General features: G+C 34.8%; 1 protein-coding gene across 11 annotated transcripts in view; it reads left to right on the forward strand.

Annotated features, from left to right (window-relative positions):
* Abi3bp (ABI family member 3 binding protein) overlaps positions 1-16,270 on the forward strand; it is a 235,960-nt gene that overhangs the window by 165,741 nt on the left and 53,949 nt on the right. For 6 of the 11 annotated variants that reach the window (XM_047564816.1, XM_047564821.1, XM_047564817.1 and 3 more), the window contains 12 exons: positions 411-470; positions 1,250-1,333; positions 2,562-2,618; positions 3,747-3,806; positions 4,460-4,540; positions 5,200-5,259; positions 7,350-7,424; positions 8,319-8,375; positions 9,617-9,664; positions 10,410-10,475; positions 12,589-12,663; positions 15,625-15,699. In XM_047564816.1, the coding sequence (XP_047420772.1) occupies positions 411-470; positions 1,250-1,333; positions 2,562-2,618; positions 3,747-3,806; positions 4,460-4,540; positions 5,200-5,259; positions 7,350-7,424; positions 8,319-8,375; positions 9,617-9,664; positions 10,410-10,475; positions 12,589-12,663; positions 15,625-15,699 (798 nt within the window). The remainder of the gene's footprint in view (positions 1-410; positions 471-1,249; positions 1,334-2,561; positions 2,619-3,746; positions 3,807-4,459; positions 4,541-5,199; positions 5,260-7,349; positions 7,425-8,318; positions 8,376-9,616; positions 9,665-10,409; positions 10,476-12,588; positions 12,664-15,624; positions 15,700-16,270) is intronic. The other 5 variants (XM_047564818.1, XM_047564824.1, XM_047564825.1 and 2 more) reach the window with 5 other exon arrangements.

Genomic DNA, 16,270 nt, shown 5'->3' on the forward strand with positions numbered 1-16,270 from the left:
AGTGCAAGTGGACACCTTTCTGCCTCTGCCCCATGGAGATCCTTAGAGCATGGTGCAGCAGTGCAGATTTGCTCTCCCCATGAAAGCGTGCTCTTTCTTTGCTGTGAATGGAGGAATACCTCAATCAATTCACCATTACGAGGCCTCTGAGTCTCTCCAAAGACGAGCTCTCAGCAATAGCTATGTATTCCACTTTGGATTATTAGATAATCAAAGAATGAAAAATAAGAAGCACCTAAGTTAGGTACGGTCAAATATTAGGAAATCAACTATATCCTTTTCTAGTGTAACAGTTTTTTAAAGTTGCTATGTAGTTCTACTAACTATATGATACTAGAAAGATGCATTTAGAAGAAAATATTTTGTTTTCATTCATTCAAAGCAATCATTTTGTTCAATATTTTGGCTAGTTCCTACTGCAGATCTTGAACCTGTGACACTCAAAACTGAGACGTGGGTGACAACAGAAGGTAATAACACACTGTAGTCCTCTGTAAGTGCCCTTCCTCATTGTCAGACTCGGTGCATCAAAATCACAGCCCTGGTTTCTTCTGCTTTGTAAGACTATACCGTTGTCTTTTGTCATTCCATTACACTGTTCATTCTCAAAATATTCTAAACTCTGACTCTTAAAACAAGTCACCTCTTGTTTTTAAGAGACTCATCTGAACCTAATTAAGGTCATCTGTTGGGCATATAACCATCTGAAATTGTTTCATCATCTTGTGTGTTTTCAACCAGTGTTTTGTTTAAAGGTAATTTTAAAAAGCAATTTTCTTGGCTCCAACAATTATTACCATGCCAGAAAGTTTCTTTGTGGATCTAAAAGTTCTTGTGTTTGCTTAATTATTCATTCATTCGTTCATTTTGGTTATCTGTGTGATATTTGTTCTTTGACAGTCTGGTTGTGGTCTTATTTTAGTCGACTATTAAAGACCTTGCAATTGATGACCATTGTCACTCTGATATTTTTAGCAGTGACTCCCAAACTTTTTATTCTGTCAGAGTTCTATCATCTGCTCTTCACTTCTTGAATTAACAATTCCATTTTCTTCATGACTTACTCTAATGGACTTTGAATCATAAAAGGAAACAGGCTGCAATAATAAAGGTGATAGTTGCAAAAGACAAATTCCCTAAAACATGAAAAAAATTAAATAAATTTTAGGAAACTTAGAGCCATGTGTTACGCTATTCTATTACTTTTGAACTATAGACTCTGTAATGACTGAAGGTTTTCTTTCCTCAGCTCCCAAAACATCAAAACGAACCCGTCGCCCACGTCCCAAACCTAAAACCACACCAAGTCCTAAGGCTCCTCAAACAAAACCGGGTAAATGTGGGTTTCTGATTAAGGGGGTGCCTCCTAGCAGCTCTTGGGGAACCAGAGTTAGTGCCTCTGGTGGAAGTGACAGCCTATGTTGGGGAAGGCACAAAGTGACCTACAGCTGCTGCCACTGTCACGTTTCCAAGAGAAAACAGAGCAGGAGATGTGAGTGGCAGCTGAACTCCTCCAGCTTTCTGCATAAGGATCTTCTCTATTATTATGCATCACATTTACTACTACTTATTTCATTCCATCCTTCTCTTAAAGCCAAAATGTCTTAAATAGAACCAAAGTATTTTTATTTCAAGAAATGAGCGTTCCATCTTCTCACAGCACATGGTAGTTGCCAATCTAACTTGGTTTTAGAGTGCTATAAGCACCTATGAACTTAGAGAAAGAAAAGTTTGTGAGGAACAGGAATCAAGAGTTGGAAAATAGTTGCTTTTAAAGTGTTGGAGATGAAAAGAGACAGAAGGGAGGTGGGGAGCCCAATGTGGGGCACAGCTTCCTAGAACAAGTGGAATCCTACTTCTGGGTTGTGATGGTAGTTGTTTGGAGAGGTCTATAAGTGCAGTTAAGCAAACCTTGAAGGTATGGTTCAAAAGGTTGGATCTTTTCCCAGAGCATTAGTGATCTTTCCCATCTACTTTAGAGTACTGCATGTTTGTTACTAGAGCAGAGAGCTTCTCTACTGAGTACCACACACTGAGTGAATATTCATTATCTTGATTTGTTGAGTGCCTTTGCTTGAATACGCAGTCTATTTCCAAATACAAGTTCTCAACAAGATGGTTATGATTCACTTTGCTTTATTATTTGCTACTTTCTCCTTTCAAACATAAAAGCTATTTATTGAACCCATGCTATTTTAGACATGTTATTTTCTTAAAGCTTCTACCCAAAATGCCAGTAATTACAGAATAGTTAGATAAATATGAACATCTTTGGTGAAATGTCTGAAGTTTCTAGGGCAGATTTCTACAATACTTGGAATCAAATGCCAGTTACCTAGGAGATTATCGTGCTGATTTTATTGAGATGCTTAGCAGATTGTATAAGTTGTGGCTGAGCACCTCTTGAAAGAATGTTTACCTGGCTATAAGGTAACCAAATCTCCAGGTTACAAATATTAAATTTCAGAAATTAATTGCCATATACCTACTGAAGCAATATTATACTGGTGATGTTTAATTTGTTGATTTTCATACATATTTATTTCTTTGCTTTTAATTAGTTCCTGCTACAGATCTTGAACCTGGTACTCTTAGAACTGAAGCTCCAGAAATCATGGGTAATGAGAATGCTGTGTCTGCAATTATGCTTTTCTTGTCCATTATCATACCATTACCATTGTATCGCAGGTTCTTCTGCATCATAGGACCATTTCATCACCCTCTGATATCATCCCATTAGTCTTTCTCTTGAAATTATGCTGTGCTCTATATCAGATCATTAGTTGAATTTAAGATAACTGTGCATGAACTAATTTCAGGACTTCAAACTTCCATGTAACTGCTCAGCATTATATCTTGTGAACGTGTACATTTGCTTAAACAGCACAGATTGAAGCTCTGTTTCAAACTCTACATCACTTATTTAGATTTCTTATCCTCAACGATTGTGGGAATATCATTTCTTTGCCAAATTCCTTTTTACTATTCTAGAGTCTATGGATCTGCTGTTTTAAGGAATGATGTCTGTAGTACATTGTCAAACATTTTTAATGGGCCCAACTTGGAATATTTAAGTGATAGCTTCTACAATAGGGTAGACTGACTCATTCTCCTCTAACAGGTTTAATAGTATTTCTTAACTTTTATTGCATCAAGGGCCACTTTGTATTCTGATCAGATCAGTTTGGTGGCGTTCTTTTTTTTATTATTCTAATTAGTTATACATGACAGTGGAATGCATTTTGACACAAGTGGAGCATAACTTCTCATTCCTGTGGCTGTACATGGTGCTGAGTCACACCAGTAGTGTAATCATACATTCGGTGTTGTTCTTTATGCTTTCAAACATACAAATTTTTTATACTCATAAATAAATAGTAAACAAAAACATTAGACAGTCATTTCATCTTCTACAGAAGTACAAGAAACCTAATGAATGCTTTTTATCAGTGCCATCAGAAGAGCATATATTATTTAAATGTGTAACGAGCTTGCCAAATAGACCCAATAGCAAGGGTCAGGTAATCAAACATCTGTGGACCACATTGTGATGGATAGCTGTGTACACTATTATCTTGCAAGACTGTATCATGAGATTAACAAGCACCTATCCATGTTTGGCAAAATCTATAAGGAACAAGTGTCTCTTTTCTCTTTGTTAAGAATTTTTAAAAATCAATTTGTGACATTAACCTTAAAGTGAATTGTTAATTGTTCTTTGGTTTATTTTATTATTTTTTGGCCAGTTCTTGCTACAGTCCTCGAACCTGTCACTCTTAGAACCAAGGCTCCAGAAACAACGTTGGGTAATTACATTCTGTATTCCGCAACAGTTTCTTGTTCATCTTCAAACCCATTCCATTATCAGCGTCATCACATTTGTCATCAACTTTACAAGATTGTCATTTCATCTGCCATCTTTCAGCTCTATATTGCTTCTTCTTAAGAGTATTAAAGATTCCTTTAAAAAGCTACCTATTGTTTTTGAAAACTATGCATGAACCTAGAATATCTTCCTACCTTGTAATCCTACTTGAATTTGTATCATGTACCTTTGTCTAAACAGCACTCACATCTGGAGCTGAATTTCAAACATAGTGAGATATCTTATCTAGACAGACTGAACTATAACAATTTTTATAGCACCATAGGGGTTTCTTTGGCAAGATTCTTTGGCATATTCAAAAATTTTAGTGTGAATCTAAGACCCCACCACCCAGGGTCTTGCTATTAGATTCCTGAAGTTAGCGACTTATGAGTCTCTTCCTTCTTAGACTTAATTTCACACCTGAGTTTTTTTCTCTCAAGCTTCAGTGATAAAAAAATTAATAAAATAGGAGAAAATATTTTAATCTTAGAAGATATATGCCTTAACTCTCAAGGAAACAAATCCTAGCAAACCTGTAACTTTGTTTCCAAAGCTATGTGCCCTAGAATAATCCAGAATTTCTTCCTCCAGCTCCTAAAATACAACGAACCCGTCGTCCACGTCCCAGACCTAAAACCACATCAAGTCCTGCAGAATCCCTGACCAAGCCCGGTAAATCTACAATTCCTTGGTTTAAGCATTGAACCCAAAGCAATACCCAAGATGGGAAGTTACAGTCATCATGTTCCCTAAGGACTGTTGTCTATCCTTGTCAAGGCCTTGGGTAACGGTTTACAGGTGCTTCCCCTACAGAACTGTCCAGAAGAACATGGCTTTGGAAAACTCATGTGCTTTATCTCTCAAGTGCTTTGGTTTGAATGGTCTCTCTTTAAAGTTGATTTTAGAGCACAATTGGCATAGTCACCAATGGCTATTTTTGCTATTTCTACATTGAGGCAGATGATCTATTTGTTGTAGCATGATTACATAAACTGGTAATTATTTTTTTTATTTCCAAGAAATGCAACAAATTACTTTCATATATATTTTCATACATATAACCTAAACTAATTTCAAAAGCAATCATCCACATAAGTTATAATCAGAACCAAATACCATATGTGGACAGAAGTTCAAATTGAAAGATTGTGACTATCTTCTTCAATGAACTGTTCTAGCCAGTGTAATCAACTCTTCAAAAAGCAACTATTTGCTTTCTATCAATTCTGAAGTTTAAAAATTAAAATGTCATTTGGAATGTTTTGAAAGAAAACATTAGTCTTTCTTGTGTATTTAAGTTTTCTTATATTCATATTGTTGATTTTAATCAGTTACTGTTCCAGGCTTTGAATCTGATATTCATAGTTCTGAGGCTCCAGGAACAACATTAGGTAATGATTTTGTGACTTTCATAAAATGTTTTTTCTTGCTGGCTAAAAACCATCACTGTCATGGCCAGAATTTCTTCTGCTTCCAGATACTGCTATTGTTCTACCATTTCATACTTGATAAGTTGTCAGGAGTCTTAATTTTAGCAGATGTCCTTGGATCCATTGAAAGACATCTATCTTCCATGAAACACTAAAATTTTTAACAATTAGTGTTAAATCTGAGGTCCAAATTACTCCTCTTCTCTTTGGTGTTTAGATTTATAGAAGTAGCATGAACTTCTTCTAAGTAACTTACTTTCCATAAGATATGAGTGCTGTTCTCAATATTCTAAGAGATGAAGTGCCCCTATTTTATTGTCAATGAAAATAAAGCTATGCCCTGGCAGATTCATGCTCCCTCATCAGTGAGCGTGACCACTCTTCTGCTCCACCATAGTTTAGCAATGGCTTTTAATCTTTACTAAGTAGGAATCCTCCCAAGTATCTATGCATATTAATATTTATTCCTTCAGTTAACAGATGAACTTTGTATGCGATTTTGGTCTCTGATGAAACTATCTGTGATAATAAAAGATTGCTAACTTATTTTTTTTTTAATTTAGGAAGTAAACTCAAGAAAATATAACATGCTTTAGAAAACAGGTCCACATACAATGTTGTTGATGGATTCTAGACCTACAAATTCTATAATATTCTAAAATCTTCTCTCATCAATTTAAAAAGTCTAAAGGGGGGAAGCCCCTTCTACCTTCCAAACTTCAAATGTCTTGAAGTTTTTAGTGGAATCAGGAAAATCTATTATCTCTGGCTTCAGGATTCCCTCCAGATGTTTGCCCCTGATTGATATTGAGGTGGCTTAAACTCCCTGCTTGTATGCCTTGGAAGAGAAAAGGCACAATAATAACAGTTTAGCGATTACAGGGTTGACCATTAGGTTCATGATTGAGGAAGATCAACATGGTAACTCACATCATCTTGTGTCCTGCCTAAGGATTGTCTCTGACAAAGGATGCATCTTTTTCAGCTCTTATCCTTTTCATTCATAGCTTTTTAAATGATGCTACTTTTTTTTTTTTTGCTTAAAACAATCATTTCCTTGATCCTTGTGTCCCTTGCACCACATTAATAGTTGAGTACAGTAGAGAAAGGAGCAAGGTAAAGTAAGGACATATTTTACCTCTTAAACAGAAGTAAACAAGTTCCCAAGGTTTTCTTAGATGTAGTTTTCTAAATATAGGCAACGTGCTTATATGAGAGCAACTTCTTTAATTGAGTGGTAAAAACAGAAAAAAGTTTAAGGGAATCAGATTAATGCTGGCTGCCATTTGTGGCTTTGAAATAACTATAGGATTTGGATTAGTGGGTACAAGGATGGAGACAACAAAAATAAAGTTAATACCTGTCAGAGGTAGTCAGGGGGATGGTCAACCGGAACAAACACTCCTGGAGGACACTCAATGTTTAGTTAATTTAGTTACTACCATGGAATCAGATATAGGAGGCTCTTAGGAATCCCTTATGGGAACTAAGATTCAGATATAGTGGTCCTAATGAGACTAATAGTTCACACGAACGTAATTTTTCTAAATAGACTCTGGTTTTTCCAGAATGATACTTGAAATCAGGAGTCAGAAAAAATTTGTTTTTTCTGTGCAGGGTTAGATATTAACTATTTCAGACATTGCAGGCCATTCAGATTCTGTCACAACACCTTGATTCTACTGTTGCAATTGGAGAACTTAAACTCAAAATCAATATCAAAATTTGCCCTGAATCATTTTAGTTCATGATATGACTGTGTTCCAACAGAACTGTATTTGAATTTTATATCATTTTCACATGTCATAAAATGTCACTCTTAATTTCCCATGACTTAAAAAATGTAAAAACCATTCTAGATTCATAGGCCAAGCAGAAGGTTGAATTTGGGAGGGCCACAATTTACTCATCTCTGCTTTAAATAGTATACATTCTGCTTGGCTCTCCATAATCTTGAAATGCTAAGGGTGTATGTATTTCAATTCATTGCTACCTCTATCCAAAATCTATGAAACAGTTATTCATAATTGTTTTTGCAACAATTCTTTCAGCTCCCACTGAACTACAGACTCTTACTTTGAAACCAGTGACATCACCAAGCCTAGAAATGACACAAAGTCAACTGGGTAAATAGATCATTTTATCTATCTGGATGCATTGAGCTTCAGAGTACACACTTATCCTCTAAGAATTATATTTCTAAATATAACATATGCAAAAAGATTATATATTCCACAACTTTCCTTAAATATTTTACAATGCTTATTCCATGGTCACATATTGGTATTAAATTAGTATTACATTTTATTCATATTAATTATATTATTCAGTGACATAAAAATACCTTCATTTCATTGAGTTTGTTTTGTATCATTTTAGAGAACAATCACATCTTATTAAGTGGTCACCATAACCATTTAGAAAAATGATTATATTACTTATCTTTTTTTTAATCAACTGTTATAAATTTGTGGTTATCTTTAATCATGAGCGAATTTGTGTTCTGCCATCTGAAAAGAATGCTAATTCAATTGTGACCATCAAGGGAGGAGAAAGTCCTCAGTTTAATAAAGAATGAAAACTTACCCTCAAACAATATGAGCCCTTCGAAACATATTGCCCTTCTGAATTGCAGCAAAAATTTAAAATCTGTATCAGTAATGCTGTTGCTTGTCCCTGACACTTATTTTTGAAAAAATTATATTCTAATTTTTTCAATTGTAGGATTTTAATTTCATCTCTTCTGAAGATCTTTTAATTAGATAAATGTCATTTTGGTGTTCATGTTGAAAATATGGTTGTTAATGGTAACCTACAATAGTTGTGTTGTAAATTAAATTCAGTTATTAGAGCTTCCTTTGATGTTAATGCTAATATCACTATTGTTGTTATCATAAGGATTAACACTGAGCACTCACCAGGTAGAAGGCACCTTTCATAATACTTAGTTTGTACTAATTTGTTTAATGTTCACAACAACCCATCCTTGATCACTTGTACCATTTTGTGTCTCCTGTTAGTTTCTGATGTTCTGGAATCGCTTACATTTAGCCCTGAGCCATCAAAGGAGACCGTAGGTAAAAATGTTCCCCAATGGGAAGTCACGCATGTGTGCTTTTCCATCTCATTGCAAAATTCATCTTTGGATGTCCTCATGCTTTGTGACATTTCACAGCCACCTGCTCCTCACTTCTTGTCATGCTCATCCAATGGGTCTTGAGAGCCATTAAATACAGCATATTGTGCCAGTATCCGCTGCTATGCAAGTTTCACAATTTCCTTGTTTGGTTTCCTCTCCCTGAATGAAAAATTTAATTTTTTAATATTCTGATCACTCTTTTAATACATGTACATATGTAAATATGTACATATGTGCACAAATTTTCATTTTCATATAATTTTTAGGATTCGTACCCATGCTTTCTAAGAACTCATTCTATATCTTTTTCTTATAAGAACTCTTAAGCACAAATATGTAAAGAAGTGAAATTATTTGTTTTGTTCCAGGTAATCATTGCTGGAGACACTGCCAGTTATGGTGTGATGTGTGTGCACGTGTGTCTGTGTGCATATGTGTTTTCTCAGAAAGCACACTGCCTTCATTTCCTTCCTTCATTTCAGTCCTACTAAATTGTAGTAATCTTCATAATCTTCTTGAATGCTAGTTATCCTCATAAGTGTATATACTTAAGATAACTAACCCAAGTTTTCGAGGTAAACACAGGGTTCTATGACAGGTTCTTTGGGCTGCCCTCCACTAACCAGCCATTCTGTTTCTTCCCAATACCAGTTGAAACAGATTATATATATCCCACAACCAAAGCACCTTTCAGGACAGAGGAATCAAAACCTAAAGGTGGTAAAGGCTTTCATGCTACAGTTCATCTGTCTAACACATTTTTAATTAGAATGTGTTACATCCATATAACATAAATGTTTAACTATGGTACTTGACCTACAACTGAACAGATCGGAGGAGCTATAGCTTCCAACATTCTTGGATTCTTAAAGTGATAATTGACTTTGAAAACAAATAAGTTTCTAAAATTTATTCATTCTAAAAGCAAATAAAAATCTAAAAGTTGGAGCATAGCAACATTTGAAAGTTAGGACTGTTAAAACATTAGAGAATTAAGGTCACAAAATAGAATTTCCTCCTATGGCCCCCCACCCACCCCCCACATAAATCCATTGTTCTATCTGCAAATTATGATGCAAATTCTTGAGAATGAGGTGTATTGATATTCAAGGGAGAAATACTTGAGGATAACTTAACATCTTACAGGTTTTAAAACAGTTTTCCTTTGTTTTGATACAGTTGTGGAGTCTATTACATATGTGTCTGAACCTCCTGTGACCACATTAGGTAATGACAACCTCAATCACCTAACCCATATTCTTTCTGTCCTTATCACACCATCACCAGACCCTCAGAGTCTCACTCATTGGTTGTACCACCATTCTTTGTCACATCGTTCATTTTCTTTCTAGGTGCTCCTGCTTATAACCATTGTCCAAAAATGTCTCTTCTCTTTGATTTTGCATCAAGACCTTAGTCTCCTTTCTCTGCTTACATCAGCCAAACGGTTGAATCTAAAGCATCTTTTTTCCTGCATTAAGCATTCACCAGTTTGGAATTGTGTTGAATGTTTCAGGCAATGCTTTTTTGTATGATGATTCATTTATACTTTCTTACCTAGCAGCAGACTTCCCATTAACACTCATTCCATCACATTCATTTACATCCTGGATTCTTTTTCCTTCATTGTTTAAGTAGAATGCTATGCTTCCTGACTGACTTGTGCCATAACATTTTTTTTATTACCTTTCCTTTCATGGTTCTTATTTAATATATCTTTCTAGAATTGTTGAGGAGGTAGGCTCCTAGTGTGAAGAATTTAAATGTAATGATGTTGTTTACTTCAAAAGTGCTTTGAAACCTGGCACCAACTAAGTATTTTTTTAAACTAAATGAATTATGAAGAAGTCGGGATACTGTTTTCCTACGGACTTCAATTTTATTTTTAAAACTCTGTTACTTTTCTATCTGTTGTCTATAATCAGGATGTGTCATTATAGTAACCCCGCATACTTTCCTTCAATTACCATAGAAACGTCATCTCTGCCTTCCCAAACTATAATCCCACCCAGCCCTGATGAGCCTCAGACTGAACCTGGTAAATACACTATTTCGTATTTCATGCATGAGGTGAGTGTTTGCCATGACAATGTGCGTCTCTTCTGGACATCAGAAGCCCCGGTTTCATTACCCTACTCACAGTCTCTGATGGGTGAGCCTACTGGTCTGATGTGCCACTTCTCCATCTATCAGTAATCTCTCAAATGGCAATGTTGTGTATGTTTGTTAGCAAAATGCTGAAAAACACCTCTTAGCTAGTCTTCAAGTGTTTAATGCAGGAAATAAGAATGTTTCTGGGAAAGAACATTTATATCCTACTTTTAAGTATGTATATATATGACACGCATAATTATTTTATCATCTTGATTAGTTTTATAAATTTTGTGGTCATGTCAAAAGTATTTTAACATATCTAATTTGTGTTTGAGATTAAAAGGAACCTCCAAAAACAGGTTTCATGGTGTAATGCATGTAGAGAAACAGCACTGGCCAGTGACCTCATCATTAGGCAAGGGTCTTACTTCTTTCCGCTCCTTCCTGCAGTGGTCTGGTCATTTCACTGGATACATGTAAGAGAAACTGAAATCAAACCATTAACTTTGGCAGTCATAAAGGTTTGCTTGATGTTGTAGTTAGAGATAAATGAAAACAAGTCACCAATATGGGAAATTAAGTGTGCTTCTTCCTCCAAGGAAAAATCTCAATTTCTGCAGGCTTCCATGGAGAGAAGTTTATCATCAATAAGCCCAAATTTGTGTTTTGATTGGTGTTAAGCTATTTTTATGTGATTCTACTTCCAAGGGAGATAGGGATATTAATTCTACTCATTGTGCTCTGTAACATCCTAATACATGTTGTCTAAAAACATTTTTTCCCCCAGAATTCTACATTGGCTACATGAATGGAATCTGTACCTAACTTTTCCAAAGTTTATCCTCAATAAGCCTAATCATTTATATTTTTGAAATATCTAATTGTAATACTACTGTTTCTTATTCTGCATCATTTTTCATAGAATTGCTTCATAATGTGCCTTTACCTTCTTCACATGATCCTTCATAAATCTTTTGGGGAACAAATAGCCCATCAGTTTAAACCTCAGCAAGCAAGGAGGTTGTAACAAACAAATCATTGAATTTTAGCATTAGAAAAGCTCTTAAAATTCATGTAAGTTTTGATGAAGAACCTGAATCTGTAAATCAGTGATTAGCAAAGGGAACTAAACCACCAGGCTCCTAAACCAAAGTAATCTCCCACATGTCCTAGTGTTCTTCTCTCTACAGGCAAGAAGATTCCTGCATACCTTGTGTATTTTGATTTAGTACGAGAAGAAGCCTCTGCAGATTCATTTAGAAACTTCTAGTGTCTAATAACCCTTGTTTTCAGCAAACCTTTCTTAAGCTGCCTGAACGTGCTTGATAGTCATACCATATTTTTTCTTATCTTTATCCCAAACCCATTTAGTTCAACCAAATAAGATGCTTCCACAGACGCTATGTGCATGTGATAATTCTCTTCCTTTGCCAGGATGTACTTTTAATTTTCTTGATGAAGCAGCAATTGGTTTCACACTGAATGTCCCAAAACTTCTCAGGAATCATCAAGCAAAGGGATAACACTCCACACAAAAATACCTTGGCTATTCAATTTTTCTTCCCCAATATAGCCAACAAAATTGTGTTCTGTTTAGTAAGAATAATTTTCCCCATTAGTACTTGATATTAATATGTACTGTATATTTGGAATATAATTTGGTAACTTGATTTTTTTATTTAGAGAAAACATGTCTTATAAAATAACACACCTGGATATTCTGATGAAATGATGTAAATTTATAATAAGAATCAAATCTTGTTTTATGACATTTATTTTCAACCTATTTAATAGGTATTTGAAGGAGATATTTCTGAAATCCCTACAGTTCCATTTTGCCAGCTGAATATCTTAGATGTCATTTAGTGTACCTTTTTGTTTTGTCTTCTGTATTAAAAAATATTGTCTTCTTCTACTCTGTAGTCCTTTAGGAGCTTAGTTGCACTTGCCATGTATTTTGGTCTTCAGTTGCTCAACCAACATCTTTAAACTCCTAGAGGCTTAGGAACTATGATTCTTGAAGGGCTCAGAGCTCCAAAACCATGTCTTTCTTGTAGCTCCCTGGCAGACACCGCGTGCTCCTCCCAAGCCAAAAACATCACCACGCCCAAGAATCCCACAAACACAACCAGGTAAATATTTTATATTTTAGCTTGAAAATTTTGAGATGAGTAGTGTTATTCTGTTTGATTATAGCAGGTTGAGTTTTTTAACCCTTATAAAGCACATCTGCGTCTACTAAAAGATATTTATTTTTAGGCTTGTTCAAAGAGTTTATCATTGGGGGAGCTTAATCCCCTAAGCTTCCCTCATGTTCCCTTATTTAAGATGGGGCTAACCAAGAATAGCATTTCTTAGCAAAAGTAGCCTGTCCATTCCCTTTTCCTCTCCCACCTTGAGACTGTCCTTCTCACCCTTCCACCATCTCTGAATGGACTTCCCTCAGGCAATCACCTAAATTAAATTATCATTAATATATGATCTACCTACAAAAAATATCTGAGGTGCACCTCCTTCCCAGGATAACAGGAGAGGAAGCCTCACTATCCCTAGTGATCTGGAAAAGAAAAATATTTAGCAGCATCAAAATTATTCTCGATCCAGGTAGTAATTCTTGACTCTACTATGAGTATTTTAATCATATCTTGGATACTCCACTGAAGGAGGAGAAAAGGTAAAGTTTTAGGTCGGTATCTGATTCTGAGAGAAAATTTATTTATTTATTTTTCTTTAAAGAAAAATTCTTTAAACTAACTAATAACTTTAAAATTTATCTTCTTTAGTGCATTTTTAAAGTTGTTTTAATTAGTTATCAACACTTTACTATGAAAATAATATACACTGATACATAAATATATGGAAGTACCAAGATAACATTCCCCCAAACAATAAGAAGTTTTAAATAATAACTACATTTGAAATAGCAAGATATAAAAAGTCCTGGTTAAAATGATTGGTGATGAACTAATAAATATTAATGAATAGGATAGGGATAAAATACATTAAAATTTTAAAAATTAACAGTTATGAAATAATCAAGTCTATTAAATTTGTTGATAGAAAACTAAAAATCTCACTTTTAAAATGAATTTTAAAATTATATGAGAAGCAGCTCTCAACTTTTTATTTGAATATACAGAATAGAAAAGAATTTTAAAAGAAAGGAGAAATGGACATTGAAATACAAGAGAAAAATGAAAAATAAAAACTGGGAGTTAAGTCATTCAGGCTAAAAATTCCTGGTTAGTAAAAAAAAATAAAGGAGATATGAAGTCTGTACTTATAAAAATGTAGTATAAATTAGGAGCTTGCTCTAATTTCCCATTATTATACTATATTCTAAGTTTCAAATTTGTTTAATTTTGATTTAGACCTTTAGCTAACCTTTCTTGACAAGATGTGCAACTTGAGAATGGATTGATTCATAGACTCAATGCATTCACTCTCTGAAACCTGCAGGGGCTGCCAAACTGTAAGAAGAGTATCCTGTAATTGTCCCAATTGGGGAAGCTTCCAGACCATCAGCATCTCTGATGGAAGTAGCTGCAACTTTCATACTTCTGGCTTTGCCAGTGTTACTTAATGTAAGGGAACAATTTGGAAAACTGATCATGAAAAAAATGCATTCTAATTAATTCTTTTCTAAAGTGGGTATAATTAAGATCTCTCCTACCCATAGTGAGAATATGAATCTTACTTCATAGGTTCTAGTAGTATCCTCGATTTTTAGTCTTTTAACAATATGTGTGTATGATTGCATACATATCACAAAATATTTTAAAGACAAATATTCAAATCTTAGTACCTCTTCCCTTGCCTTTGGCCAGCTCTTGTAAATTTTAAGAGGTCATTTGAGTGACAGAATGTTCTAGAATGTTCTATTTATATGTATAATACCAATGTAAATTATGCTGGGCATAAAAAGAATATCATCTAACAATGTGAACCATTCAAAGTATAACACAATTTTATTCATCCACAGCTTTTTTTAGAATAAAATTCTATAATTGGTCATGTTACCTTTCTTGCTATTTCAATGTAAAGTATGTTTATAAATTAGAGATTTAAATTTTATTTGGCATTTGAGGGCAAAGCAGGATTCAAAATTTGGAACAAATCACCAAGAATATTTTAGAGGTTCATAAAGTTTGATTTTTAGATTCCTACATTCATGAGTAATAACATTACTATTGTTAATTTTATATTTATAGGTAATATAAACATCAAAATTTTGGATGCTCCTAGTTTTTCTTAGGGTAAACAGTAGGAAAATCAGGATATGGTCAGATTCTTCAATGCCAGATTCTTCAATGTAGCTAATTCCTTATAAAGATCCTTGAGAAGTTGAAGAAACTTTATAGTAATATGAGCCTTGTCTATTTCTTTACCTTTTGAATGTAGCTAATTCCTTTCTCCTAGCATGATGATGAGAACCAAAAGGCATAATCTGTATAAAGGCATTTCTGAAATTGTAAAGTGAACTATAAACATATTAGACATGTTTCCCTGGTACCTGTTACATTAGCACCTTGTTATTCCAAAGGAACAGATGTAGAAAGAAAAGTGTAGTTTGCAAACGTGTTTACTTGAAGCTTCCTGAAGGCCTGAGAAACACAGGTGCATGGAGTGAATCCACCTGTCCTCACACTGTCCACTTGCCTTTCTGCTGTTGCCCGAGGTGATTTGTCCCTTGTCAGTGCTTGTAGGGTTCCACTCTGACTTCACTGACTTCTCCTTCAATGAAAGACATGAGAGTAAGTCTAAGAACTCAAGCAAGCAAACTATCCAAAAAGGGAAAGCTCTCTTGCATTTATTTAATTGCTGTCTCCTCTGAAATGAAGAGTTCAAAAAGTTCTTCATCATTCCCTTAAGTTTTGTCAAATTTTGTGATTACTCAGACTTCATCTTCCTAAAAGTATTTGGATTTCTAATCTCATCTCCCTGAGCTTACGATTTACTTTTCTGTTTAGCTACTGTGTCAACAGTACTTTTGATTTATCAGTGTTCCAGCTTATTCCTTGCCAGGCCTTATGTGTTAAGCGTGACTGAGATGCCGAAATCAAACAACTCATGAACTGAATTCTCTCTTTCAGTTCCTAAGGGGACCCAGCGTGCTACTTCAAAACCCAAACTGTCACCAAGTCCAGAAGCATCATACACTACACCTGGTAAATGCTTTATTTCCTGTTTAAGCCAAGCACATTCGACTGCATTCAGCGGTCCCAAAACATGAGAGTTGATAGATGTGAGGTCAAGATTCACTTAGGCTAAAATGCTGTGTTGTATCATATGTGGTCTGAATATTTCAGAGATCTTGTGAGAGCTGTCCAGTTGCTCATGTAGTAAAGCTGTTATTGCAATCAGAAGATAGAGAATTATGCCAAGGATAGAATGTCTTTCCAAGAACCTGCCAATTCTAACATGCTACGCTCACATTTTTCACCAAACCAAAGGATAAAATAATTTGTGGGTTTTTTCCTGCACAAAGAATGATAACATGGCATTCTATAAATAGAGGTAATTATGTTTAGCCTTTTACTTGGGTTCATAAATTTTTCTATACCCAGCATTTGTTTTTGTTTTTGTTTTTGTTTTCTGTCAAATTCTACTTTATGGATTTATAGGGAAATAGACTGGGTAAACAAATTTATCTCATCATAAAAAGATTTGAAGAACTGGGAAGATAGCTCAGGGAACACCTTCTTATCACATATAAGACCTTTAGGTTCAGGCCCCAGA

The sequence above is a fragment of the Sciurus carolinensis genome, chromosome 9 (assembly GCF_902686445.1).
Source record: "Sciurus carolinensis chromosome 9, mSciCar1.2, whole genome shotgun sequence".
Taxonomy (NCBI): Eukaryota; Metazoa; Chordata; class Mammalia; order Rodentia; family Sciuridae; genus Sciurus; species Sciurus carolinensis.